We start from the raw sequence: 27,104 nt of genomic DNA on the forward strand, positions 1-27,104 counted from the left end.
CTTCCATGAAAAGGGACTATCTTCACCCCAGAGAGAGGCAACCTCACAACCTGGTGAAGAATTAAGCTCAGGCTTTGGATCTGCTGGGCCCGAATCCTGGCTCTGTCACCTCCTGGCTGCTCACCTGGGGCAAGGTGCCAGTCTCTCCAGATCTGTTTCCTGCTCATGTACCTCCTAAAGCTTATTAAGAGGTCAAAAGAGGTAATACACAAACATACTTGACATTCTACCTGCCACTGAGTAAGCAGTTCATCATGCTTAGCTGTAACCAAAAACATAGCTCTGTCTTCAGCTTCATCACCATTATCTTCTCCACTCCAATCTTCATGTTCTATAGAATGTACACCATGGAATATTATTGAGCCACGAGAAAGAAGAAAATCCTGCCATGGGGACAACATGGACACTGAGACCACCATGCTAAATGAGGTATGTGCGATGAAGTAAGACTAATACTATTTGATATCACATAAGTGGAATTTATATGGAATCTAAAAAGGCAAAATGTAGAATCAAAGAGTAGAATGGTGGTTACTAGGGGTGTGTGTGTGTTTAGGAGGGGAATTAGGAAGACATTGGTCAAAAGGCATAAAATTTTTAAAAAAGAATTACATAAATGTATCTGAATGACATTTTTTGCCTTCTCACACCTGTTTCAAAATGGCAAAAAGCTTTAATTTTCATTTTCCCCTAAACCCCACTGATAACCATTCTGGCCTCATAAATTTAAGTTATCTGTTAGAGAACAAGGTAGTTGGAAAGGTAGAGTGAAATTAAGAATTTACTGATGGAAAGACTGTGGGTATGAACTTCTGAGGAGGGCTCAGGCCACCAATTCTTTCAAATGAGGAGAAAATGACCATTAACCCATCAAAAAGGGACAAGCTGAGCAGACAACCAAGAGAGCCTCGTGTGGCATTTCCATTCGACCTAACGATGACTGATTGGTTGAGAACCCAAACACAGAGGTCCTTCTTTATTTGCACAGCTGGAAAACACTCCCTTCACCGTGATTTTTGAAGGAGAATCAGGCAGTGCTTATTTAAAATCTTGGCACACTGAACATTAGAGAAGGTCATCATGGCTTTATGGAATATTGGGGCTAGTCAGTCCTTCTTTTCTGCTCCCCCAGTTCACTTGTTTATCCAATAGTGTGAAAGCAGAGCTTTAAATTCCACAAGCCGTTCTACAGTGGCAATGATTGTTTTAATGTATTTAAAATGGTTTGCTGCTTTGCCTCATTAGGGCTGGTTCCCTCAAGATAGGACCTAGTTATGCATAAAATGAAACAAACCGATGAGCTCCAGGCCTCTCTGGTTTTTGCTAGTAGATTGGACAAGGGATAGAACTCCTGCAAGGGGTAGGAAAATCCCCAGGAACCCATTTTCAAGGGACAGTGTCTGAGGTGCACTGGCTGAGAACTGTCTCCATGGCTACCAGGCTTCCTAGCAAGAAGAAATGCACTGATAGTGGGTCCTTGGCCACCAACCTGGGGAAAAGATAGGTGCTGGCCATACAACTCCTGAGTCACTCTGGCCAGCCAGTCAACAGGCTTTTCCGTGGACTCCCCTGGGCTCTCCCTGGGTCTGTTTTGGTCCTCGAATGCTAATGCTTCATTTCACTGAAGAACTTGGCTGACTCAGGGAGAAAGTATGTAAGGGGGGGCCCCTCTGGACCTCATGTCACTTGAGATGAAAAATGTTATGCTGCCTCCATACTATAACAATCTGAGACTATAAACAATGATTTAATTAATGACCATAGAAGAATACTTGTTCACCGATGTTACGTGGTCAAAAACCCCATAACTGACGCAACGTGAAGCCAATGTTTATATGGGCACAGATGACTGGAACCTAACATTTTGATGGCAACTGTTACTTTGAAGAGTGGCAAACAATGACATTTTATTCTCAAGGCCCTTTAGAAAAGTAGCAGAGTGAGGAAGGCAGAACTCTTGAGAGAGACTTGCTTTGGCAGTGAAGGCAACGACCGATTTGTACAGGAAGAGAAGGAGGATCACTGTGGAATCCAATGGCCTGGCCAGCTAAGCAGCTACTATTACCTCCTTGGGTTTTCCAAGTTGCTATACTCAGAACTTCTAAATCGAAAGGGCTACATTCTATAGCCAGGCCCTGGAATACTCTGAGTTGACTAAATTGTCTTCAAAAGGATGCTTCAAAGATTCTTATAAACAATGACTAAAACTAAATTATGGTGTAATATTAGTTGATTAAGACAAGACTTCAATTTGAGTAATTTTCATCAGCTGGACACAGACAGTGGTAAAAACAAGAACCCATGACTAAAGGCATACTAGCTGATGGGAAGAATTGCAATCTGATGTGGCAGGAATAACAGCAACATTTTTAAAAATTTGAAAATGGAAAGGAACTCTTTCTTTTCAAGACCACAAAATAAAGGAAAAAATGGGGAAAAAGTGTAGCTCGCTCAAGGTTTTCAAATGTCAACAAAGTTCCAAAAATTATTTCAACAATAGCCTCTTCACTCAGAGGAAATCTGGGATTCACTCAGCCTCCATAACTTCATGCCTATGTTTCTCCTATACTTCTCCCTGAAGTGAAGCCAGATGCATTATTCTGAGACCATCAGAATTGCTGATGACTTTTAGTGAGGCAAGCCAGCCAATCAACTAAAATAATTATAAAATGTGTTATGTTAGCACTTCAAGGAAATGTTGAAACCTCCCATGCAATTCCCTACTTTGTAGATGAGGGAATTGACATTGGCTTAAAAGACTGTTCCAAGTAGAAGCAGATAATTCAAGACAATGTTGAACAAAGGGAAAGGTGAGCAAAGGTTATTTACTTGGCCACACACCTTTTCCCGACTCACTTCCCACACCCATCCAGCCATCGTGCTGAGACCCCACAGAACGTACATACTTTTCTCCATGGGCTTACCTCTGCCCACACCCAATTCAGCAGTGGGGAGACCTGGCCCAAGCTGAGGGTCATAATCTTTTCTGGAGGGAGGAAGGAAGGGACTTGAAATCAGAATTTAAGGTGCCGATCAGTCTCAAGTGGAGAAGATATAAACTCTTCTTCTTAATATCCTGTCTTGTTCACAATGTGCTGTGTGGACAGATGAGTGTGCATGGCATGGGGTGGTCATTTTGAGATGTGTCCACACCATAGCAGGGGAGGTCTGTCTACAGGGAGGAAGAATGCCAAGGAGCATAGACAGAAACCAAGGAGGAAAGGAATGGAAACACAGCTCCCTGGCCCCTCTTGGGACATGAGTTTCCCTTCCCACTGGGTTCTGAGTCACCCCCTTTCCTCTCCAAAACACTCCTCTTTTTAATTTCGGAGAACAACTTTGGTTGCTTGCAACTAAAATAACTTTGTCTTAAGAACTGGGATATGCAAACTCTTCATGGAATCCTCTTTCCTCCACTAAGGCACCAACGTTGGAACTTTTTAAAATAAAGGATGGCTTAGGAGACAATATTAAAAAACAAAACAAAACAAAACACCTAAATCCATCAAGACCAGTTTACCGTGTGATAGGATATGTCTTTCTTTATAAGTATTTATAGCCAATTTACTCATTTTTCAAACATGAAAGGTGTATTCACTCTGAGCAGGATAGGAGGTTCAGGCTCTCCCTGAGTACACATGATGAAATCAGAGCTAAAGGCTGCTGTCATGGAGCATGTAGCCTCTGAGGGGAAATAAGACATGCCTACAGACCAAAATGGCACCAGGAAATAATATTGAGCATTTATGTGCCAGGCACCATGCTACCAGTTTTACCTACACAACCTCATTTCAGGTGGGGCAGGTGTCATCACTACCATTGTTCTATAGGTGACACAACTCAGACCCAGATGGGTTTGGTAACTTGTACATGAGTTGTGGATGGTGGAGGCTGGATTTGAACTCGAGTCTAGGTTAAGTCTCTAGGAGTCTGAACTCTACCACCTATTTGCCTCCTATGCTTTGCCTTCTTGGTTGTGTGTAACATGAAAGGAAGCCCTTAATAAACTAGAAGGCCCTGTTTCTTCCCTCCCTCTAGCTTCCCCAAAGCATCATTTCAGACACACGACAGGGGATGATTAATCAATAGACTTCAGAACATAGGAAAGACAAAATTATTGAATACTTACCATGTCCCAGCACTGAACCAGGCACCTAATATACACTGTTTCATTAATCTTTATATTTAGTAGGAATCAAAGGAAGAACTATTACCGACATCCTGATTTTGAAGATTAGAACACCTAGGCAGCTTAAAGTTAGTGAATTTAATCAGTTAAGTAGGCTACATTATGCTATAGGAACATATCAAACTGGAAATCTCAGTGGCTTAACACAAAGGATTTTTTTTTACATATTATTTATTTATTTATTCACGAGAGACACAGAGAGAGAAGCAGAGACACAGACAGAGGGAGAAGCGGTCTCCATGCAGGAAGCCCGATGTGGGACTCCATCCCGGGACTCCAGGATCATGCCCTGAGCCAAAGGCAGATGCTCAACCACTGAGCCTCCCAGGTGTCCCAACACAAAGGGTTATTGATTAGATACATATTCAGTGTGGGCTGGCAGGGGACAGGGGGAGTAGAAGGGCATCAGTCCCTGATGATCCCTCAGGGAGCCAGGCTGATGAAATTGTTTCATGACTATTCCATCTGGAACATGGAGTTTCAGAGTTCACAAGGGTAGGAGAACAGAGAATGGACACTATCATACCAGCTCCAGAACGCTTTAGCCCAGAAATGACCCAGGTTGGTTTTGCTTACAGCCTATTGGCCAGAACCAGTCTTGAAGTTCCACCTAACTACAAGGGGACTGGGAATGGGGAGTGAGTGCTTGGATATCTGATGCACAGTAAATTGCTCTGCCATAGTAATATTCCCAAGCTCACCCAGCTACTATGCAGCAGAGCACAGAGGTTCAACCATTCCATTTGACTATGTCCTCAAAATTTGCAAACACATTTGGGAATTGTTACAAGTCTATCAAAAAACCATTTAGAAACACCCAAATCTTACCCTAGAAATCACAGCCTTCTCTTAGAACTTTCTACTTTCTCTTAACTATCCCAACTTGCGCGCATCCTAGGAGAAGTTACTTGTGAGTTGAGTACAAGATGGCAGGGAACTTACCTTTGTTGGCACAAGCCATCCACTTGAGATTGTCTGCAAAAGCAGCCTCTCGTCCAATGAGGTAGGTGAAGATGCGGACCTGAGAGGAAGAGGAGCACAGGCATCAGGGATATGCACCTTTCACCATGCTGCCCAGACCACATGCATGGCTCCCGCACATGTGGTTTACCTCTTTAATGCCCCAGGCTTCCCATCTGTAGGAACATATTTAAGACATTTGAAGTACAGTCAGCTAGAAATATATTCAAAACTGGAGCCTTTGATCTTTTAAACCATATGGCACTGGTGGTAGTTGTTTTTCGGTGTGCAACTCACGACAGAGGAGAACAACTCGAAATGGGAAACGAGCAGCCTCACGGGCCTGGATTTGCTGCCCACATATGGACAAGGATCCTCTAGGTCTGGACCAAATCCGCACCATTTTCCTAATCCACACAGGAAACACAGAGTGTGCTCTTCTTGAGCATATGAACGCCACCAAAAGACCCTCAACATTTCCCCCCAATGGTGAGGACAGGCTACATACACTCTTACCATCTGTGGTGTCTGGCGTGATTTTAATAGGTAATTAACTGGGACCAGAGGCACGGCCGGTAGCCAGGAGACCAAGAAGGGCTCTTTCTAGCCTTCCTAAGCTTTTGGCTTCCGAAGAGCCGAGAACACATGTAAAGCCCTGACTCTCCCATTTTGGACTGCTTTTTCAACTCTCTCTCAGGAGGCCTGAATTCTTTGAAATAGAGCACAACCCATCTCCCAAAGTAGTACTTGAAGGTTAGATGGAAGAAAGATAGGGGACTAAAAGGGTTACGACTCTTGAATTCAAATTTAAAACAGTATGTGGATTCAACAATACACGGTCCAAACAAAACTCTTCTGGCAGGCCAGGCATAGTCCTATGACTACCACTCTGTGGCCAAGTTAAAAGAAGACATGCCATCAGATGAAGATGCTGGATATGTGGCACGAAAGGCTTTTTACCAGCTGATGTCCCTTCAGCTCATCAAGCCTGGTCAGGCACCCCTACTGGTCCTTCAGCACTTTTATTATAGTTATAGCTAACTAGTATCTCACATGGTTACACTTGTGAGATTGATCTCCAGTAGACTGTCCACCTGATACAAGGAAGGAAGGGCTGTGTCTCTTTTTCCCTGGTTGTGTCCTGATGGAGCACAGTACTTAGAACGTGAAAACTCAATACATGAAAGGATAAAAAGATACGAATGCTCCAGAGTACAGAAATACAGATCTTGCTTTAATTAATTAATTAGTTCATTAGTTTCTATTTTCTAAAATAGGCTCCATGCCCAACCTGGGGGTTGAACACATAGCCCCAAGATCAAGAGTCACATGCTCTACCAACTGAGCGAGCCAGCCAGGTGTCCCCTGTCCCCAGATTTTGTTTTGATCATAAATATTCTCTTACCTGGGCATTATAGCTCAAAGGCAAGTTTGCAGAAATATTAAAATGCACATTCTCACTTTGGAGCCTCAGCCTGCCCATGCTTGTGTGCACCAAGACAGTCATTCTATCCATCACAGCTCCTACAAGGGGGCTTCCCAGGTGGCTGAGCAGGCAGAGAGAGTTTTGCCTCACTTCATTCCCCTTACTCTTTTCCACACTATTCTCAATGGAGTCACATTGAGAAAGGATTATTTGTTTGTTTGTTTGTTTGTTTATTTATGTTTGTTTGTTTATGATTGGGAGATTCTGGCTTCTTTTAGGGAAAACAAGAGAAGAGTCAGCCTTATATGCCCAAAGGTAGTTGTCATTGACCTTCCCCCCTATTAAAAAGTCACTTCCCTGTTCACTTTTCCTGCCAGGGCACTGTTGGTATTTAGCTAAAGATGTCTGATTTAGGGAGAAACTGAGGTTCAGTTAAGTAAAATGATTTGCTTTAATTTCAAGTCCTGATTCAATGGGAAGGTCTTCAGAGACCTCAAGATAACACTGGGTCCTCCCTCCTCTCAAAGTCTTGAAGATGCAGGGTCTGTCCATTTAGAAAACCCCAATCAGCCCCATGGCCCAGAGCCAGCATCCATAGGAGCCAGCTCTGGAATCCCATCTTTTGAGACTCAGACTCATGCTTTTTAAATAATTCTTCACCTCACACTTCAAATTTAGGCTATTTAAAGGGAAAACACAAGACCAATAAAAACTTGCATCCCAACTGGCTCTTAACAAAACAAAGTTTCAGAGATAGCTCTTCAGAAATGAAGCTAGGAGTCTACCTTTGTAGGCAAAGAGGAAAGGGTCTGGCAGAGAGCAGCCCAGTTGTTTTCAAGTAAAGATACCTAAACATACCGAACCTCCTCTGCCTTCCAGATGAAGAACCTCAGAATAAACGGAGTTCTCTCTCAGCAGCATAGTTAAAACTCCAGGACAATGCTGTGAATCACTGGCAAAACTTCTATAATTCCTCACTTAAAAAGATGGCAACCCATTTGGAAAACCAGTAGGATTGTGCCAAACTTCAGACCAGACATGATTGCTCAAGTATAATTGTGCTAACAATAACTACAATAATGGAAACCAGCATCTCAGCCCCCAAACCCCCACCATGCTCCTACACCACTGCCCTGGCTCCTACAGTTAGCACCATCCCTTGGGTCAGGTACATGATAAGGGATTTACAGGCATTATATTTATTTTGTTGGTTTGTATTTTATTTCATTGCTTATGAAAGAAAATCAGAATCACGTTCAGTATTTCCATTTATGTGGCGGCCTTGGCTCCCTGTGGACTGCCCTCCTTATCTAAGTAGAAATGGCAGGGAAATGACTTGTCACATCTCTGCCTATAAAATAAACATAATCAAATGATACTAGGTTCACGCCTTGGATTTCTCACAATGATGCCTTTCAACTGGCAACAAAAGAGAAGGGATTTTACTCCAAAATAAATATTTTGGAAAGCAATTTAACAATATCCATAGCATTTTATAGTTGTAATTTTTTTCAGGCCCAGTAATTCTACCTCTAGGCATTTATCTTAGAGCCAAGATAACAAATAAAATGCCTGTAGGGGCCAAGCAGGTATTAGAGATGACACGAAGTGGTAGATATATGGAAAAACTATTGAGTTGCACATCTTCTTAAAACCCTATAGTTTCATTTTGTACATTTTCACAAATACACAAAAATGATAAAAGTACAAGAATGTTCATCTTCATTATTTGTAATAGTCAAAAACTGTTAGAGCTTAAGTGTCTCTTGATAGCTGATTGCTTAAAAATGTTATAGTGTATTCATGGAGTGGACTATCATGCAGCTATGTACTCATGCAAAAAGGCATCTATTACAAATCGGTAAGGGGAAAAGAAGCAAGTTGTAGGATATTGGATAGCATAGAACCCTATATATCTTAAAAGGGATTTATACTTTTTACTTCACAAATGTCTACATCACTTGAATGTTTTTACAAGTGAACAAGTATTGCTTTAAGAATTAAAGATCATTTTAGGGGCTCCTGGGTGGTTCAGTGGGTTGTGTTTGCCTTAGGCTCAGGTCATGATCCCAGGGTCCTGGGATCGAGCCCCACATGCCTGCTAAGCAGAGAGCCTGTTTCTCCCTCTGCCCTTCCCCCCTGCTCATTCTCTCTCTCTCTCTCTCCCTCTCTCAAATAAATAAATAAATAAATAATACTTTTTTAAAAAAATAAAGATCATTTTAAATGAGAATAAAGTAATTACACTATAGTTTCCTCAACCATTCTATAAGGATCTGGGAAGAATCAATGTAGCAGTGAAAATTTAATATGAAAATTACGACATTACAACCCAGCTCTACATCTTCTAGGGTGGGCTGCCGTACTCTACTGCTCAGTTAACTGAGTGCAAAACCTCTAGGAGTAACATAACCAAATTGTTCCTCATTTCTATCAGCAGATTCTGTAACCTGAGAGATTTTATTTCCAACAATCAGGGATTTCTTCCCCAAGAAGCACCATTAGAGAAATAGTCACAAATTTGCCTCGAGCCTAACTACTTTTCAGATCAGAGGTGGTTCTGAAAGCCAAGTTCATAGCACGAAATATCAAGGGACAGAGCCATGGCACAGTTCAGACCACAGCGGGATCAGGACACACCAAAGCTCTTCAGAAAGTCAGGCCTTGACACTCATCATCTGGCATGAAGGCACCACTTTCGTTAATGCAGCATAAAGGCAGGGGGAAAAAGCCTTCATAAACCTATTAGTTCATTTTGGTCTCCGATTCAAGTTTGTATGGTCTTTAAATGTTCTATAAACCCAATTAAGCTTCATAAAATGTTAGAATGTGGACATTTCAAAGTTCAAAGTCATTTAATTTAATCTGCTTAGTATAAAATTTCCCAAGTGAAACAAACAAAAAAAATCAATCCAGTTTTTCCAAAAAACAAATTATGCTCTGACTCATGTAGATCCAATTCCTACCAGAAATTTCAGGGGTGCCATTCCTCTTAACTTGGGTGAATATAGGTAGTAATGAACCAAATCTCTTATTTCTAAAGTCATTAAAATAGAGGAAGAAGAGTACATTCTGGTAGAGCTATCATGGACACACTGCACAGCCAGAAAACAGGCTGCCAGCCACCCCCCCCCCACGTCCTTTTGGTAACAAATGGGCTATCACCAATGATCAGGCTTTTGAGATAGTCCAACAGTAGCAGGTCATCATCCCTCTGTCGCAAGTAGCTTCTGAATACCTACTATGAACCAGGGACCATTCTCGGTGTTGGGGATAAAATGGGTAAGCAAAAACAGTCTGTCTGTCTTCAGGGAGTTTACATTTTCATGAGAGTGAAACAGATAATTAATAGCAAATTCGTATCTAATATTTGTTTGTTTGATTTAGTGCTTATGAAGAAAATAAGCAGAGTAAGGAAATAGATAGTGACAAAAGGTGCTATTTTAGGAAGAGAGGAAGGGAAGCCCTCCCTGGTAAGGTAACATGTGATAAGGGGATCTGGACAAAACAGGGTGGGGAAGGGGGAACAAGACACATGGCTGCTGGGGGAAGAATGTTTCAGGTGAAGGGAATAGAAGTGGTACAAAATCGTTGAGATAGGCATGCTCAAGGGATATTGAAGAAACCAGTGGAAATGGAGTGGAGTCAATTAGGACAAGTTGTAGAGAATGAATATGGACAGAAAATAGGGCCCTTGCAACCACTGTCAGAGAACAGAACCACAGAAGAAACTGCATAGAAGCCTGACATGAGCTACACACAATCTTGTAAAAGGGCAAATCTGTCTACAATCTAGAGAACAAGTCATGCTCAACTTGGCTGCACATTTGATTTTCCTGTGATGCTCTTACAATTCTGAATGCTCAAGTCTCATCCAAGTGTAAATAAATCAGATCTTCTGGAGCAGAGGGTCTTTTAATCTCCCTTGGTTCCAATGTGCACCCAAGTTTGAGAACTACAGATATAGGGGAACAGGGTAGAAGCAGACACTAAAGCAGGAGGCCACTGAAGTGTTCCAGGTAAGAAGTGAGCGTGGCTCTGGCCAGGGTGGGGAGAGGTCTTGGACTTCGCTGGACATCAGAATCCCCGGACCTTGACTCACACATTGCCCCAACACCCATCCTCCAGAGATTTCAACTAAGTAGTCCACAGATCTACATTTTTAAAAAGTACCCATGATGGGTCTGACAGAGGTAGACTGATGTCAACACTTTTAAAGAAACACTGACAAGATGATAAGTCTTGAGTAAAGATAAGTGGAACCAGGAATTAAGAAATCAGTGGAGCCATTTCAAACAAATGGGTTTCTATAGATTGCTAAGGATTGAGGCTAAACTTCCAGGAGTTTACAATCTGTATGTGGTCTAAAAGAGAGAGAGAGAGAGAGAGAAAATGGATCAAGAGGATCTTTTTTTTTTTTTTTTTTTTTTTAAAGTTTGTGTCAATCCAACAAGTCAGGAACATCAGACACCAACCAGACTGGGCAACCAAGCATAAGCCAACTGCACTTCCTTTTTCCCCCAAAAAGGGCAGGTCTATACTCACATGTCCATAGCTAGAGCTGAGTTTTCACACCAAAAGGTGCTCCTTGAAATTATAATAACCCCACTCATGCTCCCACATACAGAGGAAAGGACTGAGAACAGCATATTTAAAAGCCTCCAAATACATATTTTTTACATTTATTAAAAAAAGAAGACAATCTTTCATTTTAAAGTAACATTTAACTATAAATCTAGCACTTCTACCTTATAAAACATGTAATTTATATGGATTTTATGTATAAATGCCATTTGCAAAAAAAATTGTCCAGTACCTCTGAGTGCCCATATCTACAGGTTCCAAATTTTAATTCACCTAAGTGGCAGCCTCTGCAAATAAGCATGTGAACTCACCTTCACATACTCCACCTGCCCATGGCCCTTTAGGGTCACTGCCCAACTCAATTATCCCCTAAAACACCTCCAGGATTTCTCAAAAATGGTGCACAACTTCGGCTTTAGAAAGAAGTTTCCTGATGTCTTTAGGCCTTCAAGGCCAATTTACTATTACTGAATATGTTCTTAATCTGTATCTTCACAAAAGATACTCCTAACCTACTTCTCTTATTTGCTCATTTCAATGAATTGTGCTTTAGAGAAGCACCTCTGAATAAAATATTTAAACTCTAAGCAGAAGCTGAGGACTAGAACTTGATTATTCCCCAAATGCTTCATAAATCACCACCAATAATGTCTTCACAAAAACACTGCAAGAGTAGAGGTAGCGCCAGAGAAGGTTGATGCCAATGGAAACAGTTATACTGAGCAGGCTGCTTTAATCTAGAAGCCATCATGCTCATAATAAAAGATGAAACATCCTTATCCAAAGGATGAGAAATGCATATAAGGTAACACTGCCCTGAGCAGCAGTAAGATGGGACAAATTGAATTAGATTACAAAAGTAATAAAATTTCAACAAATGAATATCATAGATCATTATGATAAATGTGCTGTCATTTGGGGGATGCTCTAAGAGTCTATATAATCTCTTTCCTCTCAAGCACAGTGCCTGATACCTCATGTGTGGTATTGAAAACATCCCAATTAAAAAAAAAATGCCATTTGTGATCTTCTGAGCAGGAAGATGCAAGTCCAGTTCTGGGGCCATGTGTTGTGTCAAGGTAAAGGAGAAGGTGTCTCTGAGTCATCCAGAGACGGCGAACTGGGTTAGCACAGAACACAGGATATGACACGCTGCTTCACAGAGCAGTAAGAAGTCAAGCTACAAACATCCTCAAAGTTGGTGACACAATTCACTAGACTATCCAGCCCTAAGGACTTCATTCAGGAGGTAAAGCCAGTGTTTCACTGTGTCTTTTTATGTTCTCTATTTCTGATGCTCCGATACCTGGGGCCTTCCTGCCTTGGAGGAACTACCCCTCCCAGGGCTAGCTAATTCCTGCAGGTAACAAACGACTTGCCCACAAGTGCACCTCTGAATGCAAATAAACCAATCCAGGCCTCTTCTTTTTATCAGCTATTCACACTCTGGATCCACCTGCCCTAATCACTCTCTGGTCCGTACTAGACAACTAGGGATAAGTCCTGTGTCCCAAAGCCCACAGAGATTACTCAGTCCTAAACCTGCTTACCCTACTTTCTCTCTTTCTCCCCTTGGCAACCACAAGAAGGCTTCACCATCTAGTTTCCTCTCCCTCTCTTTCTTTGCCCACTCACCTTGCCTTGGGGCTTCCCCTTGAAGCAGCTCCATGTGGTATGGCATGCTTCTGGTTTCTAGGGGACTACGAGTATACTCAATTTCCTTCACATCAAGCATTTCTAGGTCTGTGTGCCTTACCATATCTGACTCAAGTAAATACTGAGTACCCTTAAAACAGCTGGGAATCAGGAGACCTGGGTTCCAGGTCAGTCCAACTGCACATTTACTGACTTGGCGACCTTGAGCAAGTTAGTTAAACCCTCAGACTGTACTTTCCTTGAGGGTGGGTAACATGTGGACCATCCACCCACTCCCTGTGATCAATAGCAAGCCAGATAATGGATGCAAGGACAGGTCAGAAGCAGTGAATTCTAGTCAGAGAGTTGCATCCGAGTGTATTGGAGACAATTTGCTGTAGTAAAACTAAACAAAGTGAACTGAGGAAAGCCAAATCTCCTATCCCAGATACCCCCTCCACCCTGCCCAGAAGTCTGATTAAAGAGGAAATTGTCTGTTGTGGGTGAAGAAGAGGATTCTTCCTAGGAGAGAGTTTTGAGGAGTCATCACTGCTATCTGCCATTACCAAGGATAATGGGATTGACAATCCCTAACACTAGAATTACAGTGATGACAACTTCTATTAACCTTGGCAGAGTTGTAAGATCCATTGAGACTTTGGCAAAGCTGTGGACTTTACCCCTACAAAAAATGCCCAAGCCTGTACATTCACAATTTCATGTAAGATTGATGAGATTTGGGGTATCTCCTCCACCAAAGACCCAGATTCCCTAGGCACCTCTGGATCTCAGGTTAAGAACCTCTGTTTGATATTTTATATTCTGCACTCTAAATTCCTCAAAAGCAAATTGTATTCTTTGGACAATAATAATGGGCCCTTCATCTTATGTGATTGCCAAACTGAGAAAGAAGTTCATTTGTTCATTTATATGCCCATTCTCCAATGACTGGTGAGTCCCAGATGTTGGCCATTCATGACTACATCCAGACTTCACATCAAGAATGACTGCTCAATATGTAGGAACAAGGTGGACACACCAGGAGCCCTGAGACAGAAGAGGCACCATTACAAACCTTGAGTTGGCACATCACATCATGGAGCCTTTGAATGACCACATCTAAAGGAACAGAGATGGAATGGACAAATGGACAGGACCTCTGCCTCATTCATTTCTGAATCTATAGAATCCAGTGCAATGCTTGGCATAGAGCTAGCACTCAAATACATGTTGACTAACAATACCATAAAAACCCCCTTCTGCTGATATGAGGGCTCTTAAATTCATTGCCAAGATTCAGACTGCTAACCACCATGTGGACTACACATCTGTATGGCTAGGAGGTCCTTCCCTGCTTCCCTTGCTCTCTCAGACCTGGAGAGATAAGTGGTGACAGTGACTCATTCACAGGTATGCCCCTTATTCCAAAAAAGCTTACAGATTAAACACCATGCACAAAAACACAGATTCATGTGGATAAAGCCGTTAAATTTAGCAGAACAGATCAGAAAGTCTACTTATGTAAAAGAGAAACTAATTATTCTACAAACTGGCATGTTGATAGTCATGCTCGTGAAACATCTTGGGATCATGTCACTCCCTAGCTTAGAACCCTGTGATGTCTTCCCATTGTGCTTGGAATATATTCCCAAACCTTGATCACAGCTAAGATGCCCAGAAGATCCAGAAACATGACAAACTCATTCTGTCTTTAGGGTCTTTGCATCCACTTGTGCCACTGGCTGGAATGTTCTTCACTCTCCCACTTTCAGTATCTAACTCCCTCTCATCACATTTGTCTCCTTCATGATACTTGGTACATTTTGTAATTATCTTAATGACTTGTTTATTTTCTTGAATTACATTTATTTCTCCCACTAAACAGAAATGCAGATATTGTGGGGGAAGAATGAGGCACCAGTACCCAACTCAGTGCCCAGGATGTAGTAGATTCTCAGAGATTATCAGTCACCCACTTTCTCTTCACTTGTTTTCACAAATTTTATAAGTCAAAATAAGTCAGCATGGGACACTTGTGAACTTATTAGTGTTAGAGCTCTTTCCTTCATTACCAACTTCATTTTAAATGCTTTCTTATTTTTTTCAGACTGATCTGCTAACAACCAGCTGAAATTTCACTTTCTCCTATGATCAGTTCCCTTGATTTCTTTGAAGCTCAGTGATAAATAGGAAGAAATGGAGGGGTGAAAAGCTCTGGTCTTTATTATTACCATCTCATCTTCAAAAGCCAGAAAATAGTGTCTTAGTTGCCTCGCACAGGTGGATCATCAGTTTCATAGTATGTTTCTTTTTTTCCTAGGTGCTGTCCCTTAATTCTAAATGGAAGCCATGCAAAGCCAGAAGTCAATTGTATTTTAAATAACTGCTTGGTTCAGGTATTACCTCGCAGGGAAAAGATGACATGCCACAATGGTAATGGGACGTTTGCCACCCAGATCAGCATATACGACCAACCAACTTTCAGAGAAATGTCTCCTTCTCCCACTTGGGACAGTTTAAACAGATGGAAAAAGGTCATGAATAACAGGAATGGCTGGGTGGACAGGTGAGCAGAATGCAGTATATATAAAACAGGGTTGAGAACTGGACACATCCAGTTTTAGAATTTGGGTCTTCCCCAATTGAGCTAGGCAACCTGGGGTGAGTTACTTGATCTTTCTGAGCCTCATTTTCCTTACCTACAAGGCACTGTGGCTAACATAATAGTACTTGTATGACAAGACTGTGGTTAAATAGAACCAAAATGGTAGGGGTTGGGAGGGGGGAGGGGTTGTGCTATGAACGAATTTATATGTGGGGGGTCCTTTCTAAGAGGAGATCTCTAGTGGGGCATTTTGCCTGGACCCTAAAGAGAAAATGTGCAGGAAAGGGCCCAGAGGTGTGAAGCTTGAAGACATGACTTGGCCTGCCAGTCTGGACGTTAGAGGAAAGCTCCTTTTTCCTTAATGTGCTCCCTCAAGTTTGTGTTTGCCACCCAGATGAGGGTACAGGACCAAGACTTACTTGGCCTTGGGCACAAATGTGGTCCTCGTGTGGGATGTGGGCCAAAGCCCCACAGTAAGAAGTAGCATGCATTTGGATAGAACACTCTCTCTGCAGACCACCCTAGTGAATCAGCACAGTGCAGGTTATAGGTCGAGGATTTAGGAGTTTGGAATTCTGCCCAAATCATTCTCAAACTCATTAAAACCAACAGCTGTTGTGAATTCTAAGCTAGTACAGTTCTTGTCACTTCTAGTTTCCCAACCAATCCTCCCTGTCACTAAGAATTAGTCTAAAATAGCAGTTTCTGCTGTCAAATCACCTGCCACCTTCTGGGGCTTACTGTCAGTAAGAAAAGTCAAGGACTCATCAGACGACTGCAAGGATATCCTTGAGGGCAGAGTTCATTCCATTTTACCTGTGATTCTCCAAAAGGCAGACAGGTAGGGACATAGCTCTGGGGGTGGGGGAGTGTGGGAGTGGTGGCTGTGTATCAGAATCACCTGTGGGGTTTGGGCAATCAGTACATGCTCATTACCTGTACCCCGACCTCTGCCTCCTCCAGGGATTCCAGTGCTCCCAAGACTCCAAACACTCACTATGGGAGCATGCCCAGCTGCAGACCCTACTATGGAGAGTCATAGTTATGACTCACTATAGAGAGCCACTGTTTGGGGGTAGAAAAGTGAGTGAAAGTTCCAGGGGGGAACAGGGGGGCACATGTCTTCTTTCTGAGAAACCCCAGAAGAAAATTTATTTCTTTTATTCAATCAGTAGGGGTTGTATTTAGAATTGTTATGTTTTAATCTTATAGACTATAAGCCCTAGAGCTGTCCGGGGTTCCCTTTTGGCATTGGCCGACCTCAAGCAGAGGGCTCAAACACCTCCAACAGAGAGTGTTTTTTTGGCTCTACTTTTATTACTATTGGCTCTACTATTATTAGGTCATAAATTTTTTCAGTGCTCTTATCATGAAAGAGGGTTATATTTTGTCAACTGCTTGTAACTGTAAAGTCCTGATAGTCCTTCTCTTAGCTTTGTGCATTGGTTGGAGGGATACTTGAAGCCAAAAGAAGTCTTCCTCATCTTTCCTCCAACTCTTTGCTCCTGGAAATGAACCCTCAGGCATTTCTCACATTTTCTCTCCCCCCCCCCCCGCCCCCCACCAAAGTTCTACATGTTAGAGAAAAACAACTGAAAGTTAGTATGGTTAAAAGGCATTGTGACCAAGAAACACTGAGGAAGGGGAGGTTGTGCAAGGTAACAGACCATCTCTGTCCTGTAGGAGCTTTCCTGCAGTGGAGAGAAGCCACAAACTCAGAAGAATCAACATGGGATGCACGGGGATGGTGGAAAAAGGTGGCCTGGGAGGCATTGGACAAAACAGCAAAATGTAAACCAAGAAGAGCAATGGGTTTTGATAGAACAAAAAACGTACACTTGAATGAAGTTGTTAGTCTTAAGAGCTAGAACTTATTTTGTTTCCTCACCATCACATTTTACTTACTCACTGGTTTGTTGTTTTTCTGGAGTCAGGATATTTCATAGGGATCAAGGGCAGAGAAAGAGAGATACTGTGTCCTGGTATCGAGTTCTTTGTTTTTCCCAAAATGTGTTTCTCCTGCCTGGGAACCTCAAGATTGGTCAAAGCTGCTGGCTCTGATGTCAGCAAGGAAATTCTACAGTTTTCCATCTTAAACATCACCTTCTGGGAGATTGGGGCTTTTCCTGGAGGAATACGTTTGAGGACATGAGGCTGCATGGGAGGGAGTGGCCAGAGAATCTGCTGTAGCCTGGAAGCCCACTCTTCCAGAGCACTCGGTGACTTCTAATGACTTGAGGGTTAAAAGTTCCTAATTAATGACATGGGATGGGGAAATGAATTTCTTTGGAAGTTTCTTATTAAATTTAATTATTGTGATTTTCATCTCCTCTGCCAACACTTAGTCCAAGCCATTAATACCTCTTAACTAGATTAACAGCCAGGCCTCTTATCTGAGCTTTTCCATTGCTATCCAGTCCCAAAGAAAGCTTCTTGCATCCTTACCTTGTAGAAGTTCTAAAGGAGCATTGCTTTCATCTAGAACAGGAATTAAAAGCCACCCTCAACCCCTGTTCTGGTCCCTGCCTTGTCCCATAATCCTACCTCAGGCTGACCCTCATCATTGTCAAATTCCCACCCATCCACTTCCTCCCAGGATGACCTTTTTCCAATTCACCCAACACCTGAAGGTTTTTTTCCTCCCACGGGGCCTTTGCACATGCTGCTCTCACAACACTGAAACATTTTAGCATTGACATTTCCTTCCCATCTTCTTGGTCCTATTATAAAACTTTCCATCTCCCAAAGTCCCTCCTCCATCCTGTTATCTAAAATAAGTCTTCCTTTTATGCTTGGTCTCAGCCCCTATTGCTTTTCTACATGTAATCAGTGCAATTTACAGTTATTTGCCTGTCACTTGGCTATGTTCTGTTTCACATACACACACACACATACACACACACGCCAAATACTCATGGCAACACAAATAAAGGTGTGTGTGTGTGTGTAACCTTCATGATGGAGATCAGTTTTGCTCACTATTGTTTAACTCCTAATCCTGAACCTGACCCATAGCAGTTGTCCCAAAATATTTGTCAAATAAGTGGATAAATGTGGTTATTGCAAGCAACTATAAGATACAAACGCAGGCTAAGTAGGGATAATCCATCATGATGTATGCAGTAGGAACATGCTAAGAGAAATAAGGGAATAGTACAGAATTAAAACTATATTGAGCAATTGTCCACTGTCACCTATCATAATGGTAGGATTGCAATGAGACAGGTATTATCATTATTCTTATTTAATAGATGAATAAATTGAGATTTGGAAAAGGTAGGAACCTGTCCTAGGTCACACAGCTGGTAAAGTGACAGCTGTCAAACCCTTTTATTAAGGCAAACAGGACTCCAAATTTCATGTTCTTAATTGCAACACTTTGACATGAGAGCAAAATAATTGCTCAAAGGACATGAACTGCTGGATCACAGAATAAGAAATACTCATGGCAACACAAACAAACAAACAAAAACTCAGAGAAAGGAATGTTCAACCTCACTTTAAAGGACAAATACAAATTAAAATTGGGAATTTGGGGGGTATTTTTGGGTTTTTGCTAGGGAATTGAAAATGGCTTGTTAATGATGATGAGAGTATTGAGAAATCGTCTTTCTACTGGTGGGAATATAAACCGGCAATAACTTGGCCGTATCTTTCAAATATTTGAAGTGCACATGACCTTTGACTCAGCAATCCATTTCTAGGAAATCACTTCCAAATACTTCTTTTTCTTACCAGCAAGTTGAAATTTTTCATTTTGCTAAAATGTACAAACCAAATTAATATAATAGTCCAAATCCTATGGTTTCTAAACATTTATCCATTGATGACTTCCATAAGATGCTGTTGCCTGTCATTGTTCAGAGCAAGTTCAGATGTCTGATATACTCTGCTTTTCCTTCTACCCACCAAAGTAATTTGTCTTTTCAAAAGTCTTGATGGATGTTTTCTTTGTTTGACTCTCCATGTTGCCCAAGGAAACCATCATACAGTGAAACGATTTAACATAAAGGATATATGTTGCAATGCTGTTCATATTAGAGAAAAATTACAACCCCCTAAATGTACCCACAGAAAGGGGATTAAATTATAGTGCATTCATTCAATTAACTTTCATGAAGCCATTACAAATAATGGTAAAGTTGATCGCTTAATGACTTGGAAAGACATCACTAAAAGAACAAAATAGGCTCTAAAATGCCATGTACAATCCTATCCAATATATATATATATATATATACACACACACACACACACACACACACACACGCATTACAGAAAAATAATGGAAAGATATATGAAAAAAGTACCTAATGCCATAATCTCTCTGGTGGTTGGCTAGCAGATGATACCTTATCTTTCTTGTTACCTGGTTTTTTAAACATTTTCTATAATGAACAAGAAATACTTTTCTTATAAGAAATATTTTTCAGAAAGAGACCATAAGAAATTTCCATTCGGTTCCATTCATCTGATATTTACAGAGCATCTTCTAGGTGCCAGGGTCTGTGCAAGGCAGAAGGGGTGCAATAGTGCTCCAGTACCCAACTCCATGCAGAAAATATTCAGGTAGGAAAATGCAGGTTAGAGCTTCAGGACTATGGAAATGACTATACAGGTCTCATAATTTTCCACTGAAGATTAGAAGCAGGCACCATTCTCTAGGTCATCAAGAATGGGTTAGGCCAAGAACTATGTGAAAGATCACCCAGACCTGTTGAGCACAGCAAGCCATGCTTTGTCTGTATGTTTGCAGCTAAAATCTTATTTCTATGGGCATTAAATCATTGTTTCATGTCACGCTTCTCCCTTTTGGAAAACATTTGACCTGAAAGATGTCTTGAGCCCAGTGTGACATATCAATACGAAGAGTGAATGTGGGTGCTTGCAGCGCAGCAGAGCCCCTCAGGGGCTGTGCCCTCTGAAGGTCTTCCATGCATTTTTATTGTCTAAAGAGAGCTAGAGAACAAAATCTCAACTTCCGAAAAGTGGTGGGAGGATCCACCAAATTCTCTGACGATAGCAGTCTGTCCAAAGAGGTAGATTTGTCATTAAGAAATCAGAAAATGAATTAAATCCATTTCAGTGCAGCTTACCATAATTAATGCAGCATAATCTGATTTTCTTTAGAGGTGGAAGAACAGAGCAGAAATGCTGCTGTGATACTTGTCTATCTCCATGCTAGGGCAAGGATGGACTGAAGCTAGTGGCTTTATTGTTACGTACGAGAGTCTTGCATCCCCAGGCCTGAGGCCAGCCTCCTGCCTCAGCAGATAATGAGTTTGGCAATCTCTTGATACTCTTTTCTGGATGCTAATCCCCAGCATAGAACTTCTATAATGCATGATATAATTTAATACACCTGGCAGACTCACCACCAGTTCATTCTTTTGTTATGTAATAGCCCAAAGTGAAGTCGAGGGTGGTTAATGCTTTGACAACCAGCTATTATCCCCAATAACAGGCGATTTTCAAAGGATTATTGCCGTCAGGAACTATTTTATAATAACTGGCAACTGGAAGCCAATGTAGCAAAAAGTAAGATGGTCTTTGGGAGTCACCATCTATTTTGTACAAATCTGCAAAGATGCTTCAAGCATCTCCCAGATGAAACAACTGGAGTAGTGATGGGTTTTGTAGGCTAAGATAAACCCCCTCACCAGAAAAATTAGAGGGACATGGGCTTTAAAGTTACTCTTTAAAATCTTTCTATTTTGTTATTCCCTCATCTTTTCCCTTTTATGATATTCTAGTGTCCTAAAAGCCTGGTTCCAGTAAGTTACAGAAGCCCTGAGAACTTTCCTGGGAACTCTCTCTCTGAAGCTGTTTTAGTTGGTGTCAGGCCCCAAAGGGCAGACTGCCATGGTATCCATTCTGAGGGGTTTCTTTCTGATATGCATGTCCCGACTTAACTGAATCTCACTTTAGGAAGGTCATTCGGGTCAGGTTATGACAAGAGAGGAATAACTTATTGTCCTCCTCAAGCAGGAGGTTGGGATCAGTCTATGGCAAAGTCAGGCTTGATTCAACACAGTGAGTGCTACCCATTACCAGTGGGCCCTGACTCTTGGAGGATTTCTTTTCGGAGAACAGTTTTGTTAGACGTGAGTCCTCTCTTAAAAGAAATGCCTGTGAATGATACATCTCCTTAGGATAGATCCCCCAAACGCACTCATATCCAAACTCAAATTCTGAAACATCAAGAAGGTGGTTTTTTTATGTTACTGCTGTGATAAAAATCATGGAGTTCTTTGTACTCTACGCAGATTGCATAAATCCCAGCTGTTTGAACTTGGGAAATGTGTTCAGTGATGAAATTAAATCGACATCATCTTCCTTTATCTTGACAGTTCAGACGACTGGAGGCAATTGCTGCTCTGGCTGTTGGGTTAGGATAGTCAGTACTAAAATTATTATACTGCCTTTAAGTTTATCTTTGATTAAAAATTAAATTTAACTTCCCTTTATCATTTTCCATACTCCCAACAACATGCATGTGTTCTCCAAGTTAAATCAAGATGGACTAAATATTTAATACCCTGTACTAATTAGCTACAACTGTTACCTGATTTCTCTCTGTAAATGAATGTGAAAGGGCCCGGGAGGCCTAACGTTAACCTTCATCCACTCTCGTTATAGGAGAGAAATTACAGGCTCTAATTAGATGCTTCAAATTGCAAAGAAATAGAATTTTCATAACCAGCTTATTAAAATCCTAGGGCCCCTTTGGGATAGGGCAAATTGCTTCTATTCTGATCTGCTTATCCTGGTACAACACCATACAGAAGACTCAGGTTGTCTGCCATACACAGCTCATATTTCTCCCAAATTAATGAGTACTCAAATTATTCCAGCTGCCCTCTTGGCACAAGAAAAAATTGAAAATCTATGGCTGCCAAGTGATGTGGATAACTCAGCTGCTAAATAAAATATGCTTAAGGGGACACAGCTGCTGGGGTGCCTATTTACATTAAATTTACTAAATCCATGAACACAGAACAAATGTCCCAAGACAGCTAAACAGTGTTCAATACTTGGGTTAACCCTTTTATTTGTCCAGGACCCTCAAGGTACAGGTTCCCACATAGTGAGGCAGAAACACAAAGTTTTTACTAAAGGATTTTTCTTCCCAGGACAGATCTCTAAGCATTACCAGAGGAGGACCAGGGAGAAGATCCTTAGTGAGTCCTCATTTTGGAAAGTTCTAATAAGTTTTATTTGTTTTGGTGTTTGTCTTTGTACAAGCCAGTCAAAGATTTTATTCCTACTAGAATTAAATGTAGATCTTACATTTGTTAAATTTTGACATTTCATAAATCTTCAACAAGATCTCTCTACTATGCTCTCACCTCTTAATTGTTTAAAGGGTCCAATAAACTCCAGATGACTAAGACATGAAGGTCTTAAAAAATGATGTCGCAACAGTCATCAGTCAATGAACTGTGTATCAAATGGAAGTTCTCAGCCATTCGGTGTGAGTTCTTAAAAAGATCCCTGAATAACCAATTCAGACAAAAAGAATGAGATAATATGGGACTTCTTCCATTACTGTCTCAAAATTCCAGATGCTAAGGGATTTAATTCAATTGCCTCCAAAATCCTTGATCACTGATATTATCGATGACCTAATCTAGGCCAAAATTTTTAATCCAGAGTTCAATGGCTGAACCTCCATCCAGATCCATGTCTCAACCACATAAGCACTTACGCAATCCCTCAAGTCAGTCTTAGGCCACCAAAGGATGGGTCAATGAGGATCATCTTTTCCCACTGGATTTGTAGGTGGTTTTTTCTTTTTTTTTTAAAGATTCATAAGCTATAGCCTGGGTTCTCTAGCTAATTATAAAAACATGTCCTGTGTGCTGTCCTGAATTTTCTACCCTGTGCACTTTGCATCGTCCAAATCATGTAAAATTATAGAGTGATGTCATCAGATAGATCAGGCTCAGGGGAAACAGATGAAGATTCTATAAACACTTTTCGCCCTTAAACACGTAGCCTAAACAGAATGCTTCCTCTCTCTGTAAAAGGGAAATGGCAACAAATGAGATTTAAAAAACAGCATGGGGACATGTGAACATCAATTCACAAACATTTGAAGATGATTAAGGAAACATAGACATAAATGAAGATAAGAGGGAAAATGTTGCTCTTAGAAAGAAAAAAAAAAAAGCCTTGACACTGGAGGAACCCAATACAAAGTCAGTTTCAATTACATGGTGATGCTTTTGATCCATGCCATTGCCATATATACTTTTGCTTGTACTGAAATGTTTGTCTAAAACCCAAGTGTCTCCAAAGAAGACATTACCTACCTTTAAACAATCCTGCCTCATTTAGAATCTGAGGACTCAAACATTTTAACTCATAGCCACAGAGTCCTGGGTCCTGCTAAAAATAAAAAAAAAATGGAGATGTGGTCTTTGCAGTTATTTTCCTAAGATGAGTGGCATACTCCTCCCACCAAATACAGAATTATCCAGAGTCCTTCACTGTCACTGACTCTTCTAGAGCCACTATGAGCCCTGGACATGTTCTGTATCAAAGCCAAAATCAGTACAGTCAGGGTGACCTTTAAGAAAGAGTAGATGTAAATGACCATGACCTGAAAAAACTATTTACATTTCATCTTGACTGTATCACATTACAGTATAAACATAAAAGTGGTCCTCAACAACTTTTGGGTTTACACTGGGTCTCAAAAATGAGCTCTGATGAATGATGTCAGGTGAACCCATTAAATGAGAAAGATAGAATCAAGTGTTAATTATCGATACTGGTAACAGAAACAGTGCCATGGATAGTATAAAACATCATAGGTTCTAAGTGTTCATTTCAGAAGGCAGTATGACTTTGAATGAAGGTATATACCTTTCCTAATGATCTTAGAGGAATATAAATCTAGGAATATGGAAAAAAAAGTATGTACACACAGGTGTATATATATGTCTATGTATGCATTCATTTAAATATATAACTACATAAAATCACATGACAGATTTACATGCAATCATTGATGACTCTTCAGATTCTTTCATTTCTTGCCAAGTTGACTCTTTTAGGATAATTGCCAACCAAGTTCTATATGGCAGATCAAATGGGCCGATAGTTTTTAAAGCATAGTTCCCTATCTTTCAATGCAATGACACCATTATTTGATCTCTTGACAGTTTCAATTTAGAAAATCAAACCAAAAGATGGGCTTAAAGAGAATTTAAATTAATTTTGTTTCAGTAATGCAGCAATGGTTGTTGAAAAGTGTGACAATGCATAGCCAAGAGTCAGACTCACTGTGGTAAGTTAAATATTCTCTTTCAATCTGATATGTTCCCTAGAGGAAGCAAAACACTCCAAAATGACCATTTCCATTAGACATTCTTTCATATCTACATGCTCTAGCTAACATTTTAAAAATAGAGTCAGTGACCACTGGAAGCAGAAATAAGGCCTAGCAGTTGTCCATAGAGACTAATCCAACAGAGTTTTTCACATATATGTCTTCTGTACATGGTCCTGGTGCCCCCAATGTGGATTACACAGGAAATTTCAGTATCCTCAAAGGATTTTTTTCTGTCTTGTTCATTACTGTACTCTTAACATTTAGAACAGCAAAGCTGAATGCATTAATACAGAAAATGCTGGTCTAGGCCTTTAATATGCTAATACTATGGAGTGTATATTTCTTCAAGTAAGAAGTAGGTCTTTCTAAACTTTTCTAAGCTACTCACACTAGTCAGTAAAAAAAAAAGACTCTGAACATTAATTTTTAAAGTGTAGAGCACGTTTAAAAATTGGCATTCATAGACTTTCATATGCTAGAAAGAACTACCTCTTGACCATACTGTGGTAAAGGCAATATTCCTATAAATAACTCCTGAATGGAAGAAGCTAGCATTTCTGTGCCAAGCATTTCATCAACAAAGCTGCATCTGATGTCCACCACTACTTGGTCACTCTGTACACAATCAAATAGTAACAACAGATTTGGAGTCCAGCTTCCTGAAGGAACAACTTTTACAACCAAATTAAAAAGTTTTAACTGGAGAAATTCTACTTATAGCTTTGATAGACTAGATATTGTCAGGTGAATCCTAACACTATGAACATCTATTAGGACTGGATAAACTATAAACACAAACAGCTTATGCAGGCATCAGAGAATAACTGTGGCAACCAGAACTTGAAGGTATTAGATCCTAGAGGGGAGAGAATTGCATGGAACAAAGCCCCACATTTACTGTCCCTCTTTTTATTGTGGTATTTGCCAATTTCTGGAGCATGGCATGGAAGCCAATCAAAAAATAGTAAATGAGAGTTAATGCCAGGCTTACTAGATGGTACAAAATTGGGTTCAGTGCTACAGAGAAAGCCATAACATGAGGGAAAAGAAAAGATCCCAAATAAAATGGAACCCTACAGAAGTAATTCTATATGATGCAGGCAATTTCTTCTTAAGGCATTTGTTAACCCCTACATTGGGAATTTGTGAGATAAGACTCCACGAAGCCAAGTAAAGAGCAGCTGGAAAGAGATTGTAATATTAAGCAGAGAATTTGACAGTTGCCAAATGCTAAGAAATCAAAAATTGAAGTTAAGTGTTCATCAAGAGGGGCATAGGTAGAAACCACAGGCATTCATGTGAAACCCCTGAAAGGGCTATGCCTTAGAAGTAAGAACAAATCATAAATAAACTAGTCATAATTGGATCAAGGAACTCTGCCTACCATAGAATTTATTCCTTTCAAGAGGAAGGTACCAATATCCAAAGCCTCAACAACTGCCAGGCATGCTAAGAAACAGTCAAATAAATGGAAATCAAGAGGGATAGAGGGAATGAGAGAGAGAAAGACTTAAAGGTGATACAGGTATTAACCAGGCATAGGCTCTAAAATACCTATTATTAAAATATCAAAGAACATAGAAAAGATGAAATATAAAAAAATGGAATTTCTAGAACTGAAAGAGTGACTGAAATTAAGAATTCCACATATGGATTTAATTGGAGATCAGACACTGTGCAAGAGAAGATCAATGAACTGAAGAATAAGTCAGTAGAAAATACCCAGATTGAATAGCAGAAAGGAAGAAATAATGGAAAATAAAGGGCAAAAAAGCAAGTATGTGATATGATTAAAAGTTCTGATATGCAATTGGAATTCCAGTGGAAGTAAGGGAAAGAATAGGACAAAGGAAATATTTGAAGAAAATAAGCCAAAAACTTTACAGAACTAATGTAAACATACAGCTATAGATTCAGGAAAATAAACACACTCCAAGTAGAATGAATACAAAACAAAAACATATTTATCCATAGCATAATAAAAATTCTAAAAACTAAAGGTAAAAGTCTCCAACACTGCTAAAGAAGACAGAACTCTAAGAAGACAGAGCAATAGTAAGATGGACAATTATTTTCTCAATAGAAACAATGAAAGGCAGAGACAACAGAACACATACTTGAAGGACTAAAAGAGTCTAAGTCTCAATCTAGAATTATATAGTCAGTAAAAGTATCCTTTAAAATGAAAGCAAAAATTTAAACATTTTCAGACAACTTTGTTATTAGCAGAATTCAAATACTTCAGGCAGAAAGAAAAATGATCCCAGTAGTTAGCACGGTAATGTAGGAAGCAATTAATAACACAGAAAGGAAAAAAAAAACTATATGAACAAATCTAAGTAATTAAAGTCTGTTCAAAATGACA

The 27,104-nt window shown here is 40.4% G+C and overlaps 1 protein-coding gene and 1 long non-coding RNA gene across 12 annotated transcripts in view; one reads left to right on the forward strand and one right to left on the reverse strand.

The window, feature by feature from the left end:
• CACNA2D3 (calcium voltage-gated channel auxiliary subunit alpha2delta 3) overlaps nt 1-27,104 on the reverse strand; it is a 945,794-nt gene that overhangs the window by 283,842 nt on the left and 634,848 nt on the right. For all 11 annotated transcript variants that reach the window (XR_007404330.1, XM_049098270.1, XM_049098267.1 and 8 more), the window contains one exon: nt 5,132-5,210. Coding sequence is in view for 10 of the 11 variants with exons in the window: in XM_049098270.1 (XP_048954227.1) it covers nt 5,132-5,210 (79 nt within the window). In the remaining variant the exon portion in view is untranslated. The remainder of the gene's footprint in view (nt 1-5,131; nt 5,211-27,104) is intronic.
• The window catches only part of LOC112665933 (uncharacterized), a 32,516-nt gene continuing 5,706 nt past the window's right edge, over nt 295-27,104 (forward strand). Inside the window, exons 1-4 of the long non-coding RNA XR_003140610.3 lie at nt 295-429; nt 12,119-12,408; nt 15,115-15,360; nt 24,634-24,694. This is a non-coding gene — a long non-coding RNA (uncharacterized LOC112665933). The remainder of the gene's footprint in view (nt 430-12,118; nt 12,409-15,114; nt 15,361-24,633; nt 24,695-27,104) is intronic.

The sequence above is a fragment of the Canis lupus genome, chromosome 20 (genome assembly GCF_003254725.2).
Source record: "Canis lupus dingo isolate Sandy chromosome 20, ASM325472v2, whole genome shotgun sequence".
Taxonomy (NCBI): domain Eukaryota; kingdom Metazoa; phylum Chordata; class Mammalia; order Carnivora; family Canidae; genus Canis; species Canis lupus.